The sequence below is a fragment of the Podarcis bocagei genome, assembly GCF_964188305.1.
Source record: "Podarcis bocagei genome assembly, chromosome: 2".
Classification (NCBI taxonomy): domain Eukaryota; kingdom Metazoa; phylum Chordata; class Lepidosauria; order Squamata; family Lacertidae; genus Podarcis; species Podarcis bocagei.
The window spans coordinates 79,472,271-79,480,285 of record NC_138126.1 but is presented as its reverse complement, the minus strand read 5'-3'; the positions used below and the strand labels follow the sequence as shown (position 1 = coordinate 79,480,285).

At 42.6% G+C, this 8,015-nt stretch overlaps 1 protein-coding gene across 3 annotated transcripts; it reads right to left on the bottom strand.

Annotated features, from left to right (window-relative positions):
* Positions 1-1,457: 1,457 nt before the first annotated feature.
* Positions 1,458-7,353, bottom strand: DRD1 (dopamine receptor D1). Of its 3 annotated transcripts, none has more exons than XM_081184824.1 (3): positions 7,220-7,353; positions 5,617-6,523; positions 1,458-5,507 (listed from the first exon to the last, which is right to left on the bottom strand). In XM_081184824.1, the coding sequence occupies exon 3, from the start codon at positions 4,858-4,860 to the stop codon at positions 3,502-3,504; it is 1,359 nt and encodes a 452-aa protein (XP_081040950.1). In that variant the 5' UTR covers positions 4,861-5,507; positions 5,617-6,523; positions 7,220-7,353; the 3' UTR covers positions 1,458-3,501. The 3 variants fall into 3 exon arrangements, with proteins under 3 accessions (XP_081040950.1, XP_081040951.1, XP_081040952.1); XM_081184825.1 differs by having other exon boundaries at positions 7,307-7,347; XM_081184826.1 differs by lacking the exon at positions 7,220-7,353 and adding an exon at positions 7,015-7,120.
* Between the last annotated feature and the right edge of the window lie 662 nt (positions 7,354-8,015).

Here is an 8,015-nt window from a genome sequence, read left to right as displayed (position 1 = left end):
GGCTCACTCAGGACCAGCCCTACCATTAGGCAAAATCAACTGCCTGATTTTGGGTGTCATTAAAGGGTAACAAATGGTTATTGTTTTAATTTGTTATTACTGTATTTTAACTGTCAGGGAAAGGCACTAAAGACATAAGAACATAACAAAAACTACTAGATCAGATGAAAGGTCTATATCAAGTCCATCATTCTTTCCCAGCAACAGCCAACAAGACGGCTATGAGAAGTCCACATATACACAACAGCACTCTCCTACCCATGATCCCCAGTGACTGGTATTCGGAAGCACACTGTCTCTGATATGGAGTGAAATATATAGCCATCCTAACCAGTAGCCATGGGTAGCCTTATCCTCCATGGGCACGTCTAATCCCCTTTTAAAGATACCTTCAGCTAGTGGTCATATTCACATGTTGTGATAGCAAACTTCTTAAGCCTACAGCCTCCATGACGATGACAACAAGGTTTTTGCAGGTTTCAACCAGTTCTCCCACTAACATCAAAGCAATGTTTCAAAGGACTCAAATATTCTTCAACAGCACTGATACGTCAGTGGATCACAGGTTAACAGAAGTACACAGCATTTCTCAATCCAACTCCAACAAAAGAAGACTCTCAGGGGGAGGTCAGATTTGTCCATTGCTTGAGACACCTAAACTATACAACCAATTGCATATTCAGAATGCCCTCTATGATTATGAATCTTGGAATTACAAGATTGACCCACTGGAAGATGAAATTCAGCATCCATTTAATTGGCATTGGCAATCAGGTTCTGAAAAATGAAGCCATTCTTGGTTATTCTCCACCTCTGAGATATTACAGACCAGAAACCACAAAATGGGAGAAGTTTCCAAGCAAAGAGATGAAGCAGTGGCTGAATTATAAACACTGGTGATGGCATAAAAGTGTGGACATCTTAAATGACCACCTTAAAGGTGTCTTTGTGCTTACTCTTTTGCTTATAGATATAATTGCAATAATAAATAACTGTGGGAGAAGAAACCACAAACAGCTCTTTCTGCCAAACCCATAGGGTTTCTTCTTATTTAGAACCTAGAAAATTGCCTTATACCAGGTCGGATCAATGGTCCATGTAGCTCAGTATTGTCCATACTGACTGACAGAAGCTCTCCAAAATTTCAGGTAGGGGTCTCTCCCCGCCCTACCTGGAAAAGCTGGGGACTGACCTTGGGACCTTGTGCATACAAAGGAGATCCTCTGCCACTATTCTCACACCATTTCAAGGAGGATAGAAATCAGTCCAATCTGAATTCAAGTTTCCACGGGCACCAAACAAATAAACATTTCAATGGGATATGTTCCAATCTGACGCCATAAGTTAAATGTCTCAATAGTTTTTGCAGCAAGAGGTTACAAAGGCAAAAAAGGAGGAAAGAGATTGTTATTCTTATTAAAAACACAATGACAAATAAAACACAATGATTTATCTAATAAACGTAATGTAAATTGCTTTATTTGACCTTATGTTCACAAAATAATTTTTATTATATGTATGAAAGCAGCTTACAGGCAATAAGAATTATGAAAACATTCACAATACTTAAATAACACAGACCTGATTCAGGGTGTATATTTTCATTAGGCTTCTAATTGATCTCTCCCAGTCCTCTTTTGCTGACTACACTTCGGGATGAATGCTATAATAAGGAGTATGTTTCTGCAAAAGTCTGGGTTTTCCTAACATTCTTCCCTTCCCCTCTCAAAAGGAACCCCCCAGATTATTCTCTTGGAATGTGTTTGTATGTCAATGCTGGTGTCTGTTGGTGGGATTGGCATCATCATTGTTTTTAGTTTATATCTTCAAGGGAATGTCGCAGGAATTTTGGTTTCTACGTAGGTAGTCAAAAAGAAATATTGGGGAACTTGTGGGATAGTGGGGGATTTTGCTTCTCCATTCACTGTGTCGGCATCCAGAATAGGAATGAGGCACTATTTTCTACATGAGGGAAGCCAACCAAGACAGCTAAAATTTATATCGCAGTATCTCACTTCCGACAATCTGAATGGGTACAGTAGCAAATCGTGCAGCTTCAGATGACATCAATATTTATTTATCTCTTCATTTTTTATTACCAGTTTCATAAGAGCAAAGGAAACCTCAACAGGCCAGACCAGGGTGAGGGTGGGATGTTTCCCATGGTGGCCAAACAGATGCTTCCAAGAAGTCCATGTGCAAGGCCCAAGGGCAAGAGCCCTCCCTCGTGGTTCTTCAACAGCATCTGGTATTTATTTAGAGGTATACTGCCTCGGAAAATGGAGGCTCTAGCTGACATGGATAATAGCTATTGATAGATCTATTCTCCATTTTACTGGTTACATGGGAGGGGGAGTTCTCCGCCCCCCCCCCCCAAGAAACAATAGTCAAAATCTGACATTTAAAAAAAAGTCCGAGAGGGGTGGTTTATCTTACAAAATGACAAATACCCACTGTTGGTTAACTAAGATGGTTTTCTTCTTAGCTCAATTCATCTTATAAGTTGTATTCATATATAAGGTGTACTATATACAGTTTCACATGCTGACGGTCAAGCAAAGTCAACATAACAGGAAATTCCAAAATAAATTTATGGCAATTTGTTTCATTTCTTATAAGGGCACAACTTTTGCATCTTGCCATTCAGTCAACTCTGGTCCTATATTTTTGGTACAGAAAGCCCCACAAGAACACTGCATCATCACCATCACACAACTTTGTCGATTCTTCAGCTTCTCCTGTGTTTTGAACAACTACGTGTTACATAGTTATCCAGGCAAAGCTCACTTCCAAAATTGTTCCTTTGTTTGTTTTATAAAGTGCTGACTAGTAAACTGGTCAAAAATGCAGTGAATGAGAGCCCAGAAATATCCCATTATTTAGACATATATAAAATAAGATAAATAAAGCTAGATTTCTTAACATATGAAAAAATAGCCATTTAAATAATAAATAAATAAAGCCAGTATTGACACATTGTCTTCCTACTATTAAAAATATTCCACTCTTGTTATAAGGCTCTATTGATGTTCAGAAATCATTTATAAAGGCATCCACCTAACCTGGCAAAAGTCACCAAACTTTACTTGCAACCTATGAACACTCAAATACAACTATGCAAGTCAAACAGGAACCTCATACTTAGCTTAATACATTTTGTTCATAAATAAAATTCATTAGCCTCCCCCCAGTTCTGTTTCTGCAAACATTTAACAAGCGGATTTTCCATTTCCTTCGCAGCTGTGCAGTATCTACAATTTAGATCTGTTTCAAATTCAGGATGAACAACATAGAACAATCTCTAAATACAATGTTATGCAAGTTGGAATTCTTTGTTTTAAATTGGATGCTTCTGTCAAACAGCAGCTAACTGAGCTCTGGGCTTTTGTGTGATGGCTTTAAACTCTCGCGATAGCACACTTTCTTACAAAAGAAAAAGAGAGAGAAACACCTTACAAATCTTCCTTCTGCATTTTGATGGGCTGCTAGCTCTTTCACACCTCAGGTTTTATGCTGACCATTTTGTGTAATGGGGTTGATCTTTTCCAAAGAAACGTCAGCTTCAAAATCCAAGATACCTGATAGGGCTGGAGAAATTTTCTCCAACGTTTTAGACAGTTCCCCCTCCTCTTCCTTTTTTGCCATGTCGTCTTCTTCTGGGCATATAACAGCATGGGGGATCAGATAGACTAAATTGCATTCTTTGGGGCTGGACCCTCTGGGCTCAAGCTGACTGGAAAAGGCTATGCCCCCATTGTTGTTAATACTAACCGTCTCTATCGCATTGATGGAAGCGGGACAGAGTCTGTAGCATCCCAAGAGAGTAGAGAATGCCTTGCGGAAGTCTGCGTTGAAGGCATAGATGATGGGGTTCAGCGAAGAGTTGGCCCATCCAAACCAAACAAAGACATCAAAAGTGGCAGAACTAATACAAAATGGTTCTGCTCCCTTGGATTGTATGGTGGGCTCACAGAAGGGCACCATGCAGTTCAGTATGAAAAAGGGTAACCAGCAGCACACAAACACCCCCATGATCACTGACAAAGTCTTCAAGACTTTAGTTTCTCTCTTGAAGGACATTTTGAAGGAACTTTCTGGCTGCTGGCAATCCATGCTGCTTCCATTGCCGGCGGGGGTTTGGCAGTTTTTGGCGTGCACAGCTGCTCTTTCCAAGGCGGAAATGCGCCTGATTTGCTTCTGAGCAATCCTGTATATCCTCGTATAGGTGACTATCATGATGGCCACTGGGATGTAGAAGCTGATGAGGGAGGAAGAGATGGCGTACATCCTGTTTAAGCTGGAGTCGCAGTTGTCCATAGCTACCCCTTGGAAAGTGGAGTTCAGGTCTAAGAAGCTGGTGGTTTTAGCCTTGTGCCAGTTCAGCTGCACTGGGATGAAGGAGATCAGCACAGACAAAGTCCATGCCACACTGATCATAATGAAGGCTGCCCTTGGGGTCATTTTCCTCTCATACCTAAATGGGCTGGAGATGGCCCAATATCTGTCCACACTGATGACACACAGGTTTAAGATGGAGGCTGTGGAACACATGATATCAAATGCCACCCAAATATTACAGAAGGACCCAAAAGGCCAGAATCCAGCTATCTCCGCCACGGCTTTCCAAGGCATGACCAAGACGGCTACTAACAAGTCTGAGACTGCCAGAGAGATCACAAAGAAGTTGGTCACCTTGGACCTCAGGTGGCGGAACCTGATGACCGCAGCACAGACCAGTGTGTTCCCTAGGAGCGTGGAAAGAATCAGCAAGGAAAGGAAGCAGCCGGTGAGGATCCGAAAGCAGGAATCCCTTTTCACAAGCATCCCTTCCCCGTCCATAGTGGTGTTGTTCCAAATCATGTTTCCTCCCAAGGCAAGATCATATCATGGGGGCTTGCGATGACATCAGCTCATGTCCTTGCAGAGCTTGCAAAAGAGACATCAGGTGTCCATTAATTACTCACCACCAGGCAGACCCCCACTAAGGATTGTGCTAAAGTCTCTTCGCTCTCAGGAGGGATCCCATCATCCTTAGGAATCTCATTAAGAAACATCAGGCATTCTGTGGCAAGTATCTGAAACTGACTGTCACAGTCATGGTTTTCCCCCTCCAGTAATCCTTCCTGAATTTCAGCCTAAAATGGAATACTCTTAAGCAGAACAGGCCAGTACAAAAATCCTCAGAGTCCTGTACAAATAAACTCAGCATCCCAGGGGCACAATCACTCCCCAGCCTACGTGGATTCTCCCTTAAATAGGCTATTGATTCAGTTTGTCCAGTGTCCATTTAACTAGCCCTTCAGCTCTATTGAAGCAGAACACATTAGGTGCTTTTGTTTCCGATTTAATTTTCCATCCCTTCCATTGGCGGGACATTTTTATATACATACTCTTTCAGACTTTGTCCCTTTCTGCTACCAAAATTTAAAATGTCAGTTCTGTCTTTACAAGTAGATTCAGAAATCAGCTTCTCATACTGTTCCACATTGTTTTTAAGATTCACAGTCCTAGAGGCAAAGAAAATAAATTTACATTTTAAGACATTCAATACCTAAGAGATCACAATTTATTTGTCTTTTTTTAAAAATAAAAAAGTAGAAATTTTCCAAGTCCTACCTTTTTGACTGTTGATGTTCTAGTGTTGTCCAGGGAAGAACATTTTCCTTTCTACTTTATTGAGAATTTGAATTGCATAGCAAAGCAAAAAAGACAACAATCGCAGCTGCCGGGCTGCATTGCATCAGGTATAATCTTCTGACGTTATGTAGGGTAGGCAGGTATGTGGACCTGCAGGTGTGCATTTTATTATTATTATTAGCAAAATCCACCAGCCCTAACTTTCGAGATCTCTCCTTCTAAATTAGTCTTCTGAGGATGTGGACGAGCTCCTTCCTTTTCAGCGCTCCCTTGCGATTCATGTGTAAACTCTGTGCATCAAGTCAGTCCCCGTTTGGGTGCTCATCACCCAAGTCACGTTTTGTACATCCCGTCGAAGTGGCCCATCAGGATGAAATCATCCCAAGCAAAGGCACAATATTTCCAATTATCTGGCAAAGATCTGGGAAAAGTTCAGCTTGTCTTGTAGCCGTCATCGGACGAAGGGAGGGAGGGAAGGAAGGAGTAGGAAAAAGACCTGAGTGCAGATCCCTTTGGCCCTTGATGTAGTTTCCCAGCCACCGACTATTATGTGCAATTGGAGTTTGTGAAGAAGCTGAGGTCCTTCACTGTTGGGCGACTTTCTCTTGTTTCTCTGAGGAGCATCCACCTTCTCCCTACAGCTCAAGATTGTGGCATCCCAGAGATCAGATCGTAGCCAGTCCCTCTCCCTTAAAAACACATCCAGGAACAGCAGCTTCCTCAGGGTCGTCTGTTCTCCACCTCCGGGTTTACATCTCTGATCCCAGGTGCTCTTTCTTCAGCAGGCTGAGCCAGGGACCCTGACGGCACACGATCCTTCTTGCCCAGAGTGGCAAGCAGCAACATTGCCATGCAAGAAAAGATCTGTATATTCGGGGTTTCTTTCCTAAATCACAGAGGAGGGAAAGCCAAGCATGAGGCAGAGAAACTGACAAGCAGGAGCCCCTCAGATTGCCTGCCCTTAAAATTAAAGCAGCCTCCCCTGTAGAGAGCATGGAGGAAAACACAAAACTCTTTCCCCATACTCTCCAGGCAGCCACAACAGGAAGCACCGGGAGATTAATTACCCAAATATTCAGATTTTGAGCATGCTCTATTAATTTAAACTCTCCAATACTACATTGCTGTCAGGAGCACTATCTCACAATCATCCCAAAAGTCAAGGAGTGCTGATTTATCCTGACAGTAAACGGACATAGATGACAAATTAAATTATTTTGGAATAGTCCATGAAAGTGCACACCAAGCGAGCCCCCGAGACCTAAGACTCGGGAGATGCCTGATTAGCAATGCCATTTGGCATACATATACACTTTTATTTGTGACTGTGCACAGCCACACATGTCTATGAATATTGAAAGATAATCTAAAACATACCGAGCACAAAAGAATGTAGGCATTTCAATTCTCCTAAGTCACCCTCTGTATTTAAAACCAGAGCGCTATAGAAATAACAAGCAAACACCACAAATGAACTCTGCCGCCTTGCCACCAACCCCAGCTCCCACAAACGAAAACACACACATAATCCAAGCTGACACCAAGATCTGAAACTCATCTTTGCCCTCTGGCATGGACCTACCAACATAGAGAAGTCATTTATACCACCGTGCTGTGGCTGTTGCAGAGTGTAGTGGCTGTTGCTCCCAGATGAAAGATCAACGCTCACCTCATCTTTTTCCTGCTGGTTTATTTCTGGTCCTCCTTTCTCTCTCCCCCCACCCCCCACTATACATCACCACTTTCTCTTTGCAGTTCACTGTGTTCACGAACGTCCCATGTCGCAGACTTCTGCGTGCGCCTGGCTCCCTCTTATGGCAGAAAAGAGAAGCACTTCCCCATATTAACAGATGCCATTATTTGCTTTGTGTCCCTTATGTGTGGCTGTGTAATTGTGCAAGGAGGGGGTGTTAAGAGTCACGGGGAACACAACCCTTGTCCCTAGTATATATAGTACATACAAATCCTAAAGCAGACCTGCAGCTAAATAGAAAATGTGTCTTTCTAAGCATAACTTCAGGCCTAATCATTCATTGCTTCAAAGGAGTAGTCTGGTATAGATGTGCCAGTTTCAACCACTTTTCCCCATTTAAAAAAACAACAAAAAACCCCTAATTAATCATACAGGCATGAGGCAAGCAGAAGAAGGAGACATTGCTCTCCCTTGCCCTGCATTCCTTACCAAAAAGCAGGAGGGATTAATTTTGCAGCTGCTCCTTTGCAAGCATCTTCTCTGAGAAGCTGTTTGCAAAGAAGTGCCCTGCACCAGGCAGGAAAGTCGGGGTCCATTCCGTGGGGTTTCCTGGCTTTCCTTCTTGCCTGATGCCTTGGCCCCTGGGCATAGGCACTGACTCCTAGGGGCCAAAGCAGTTTTGGAG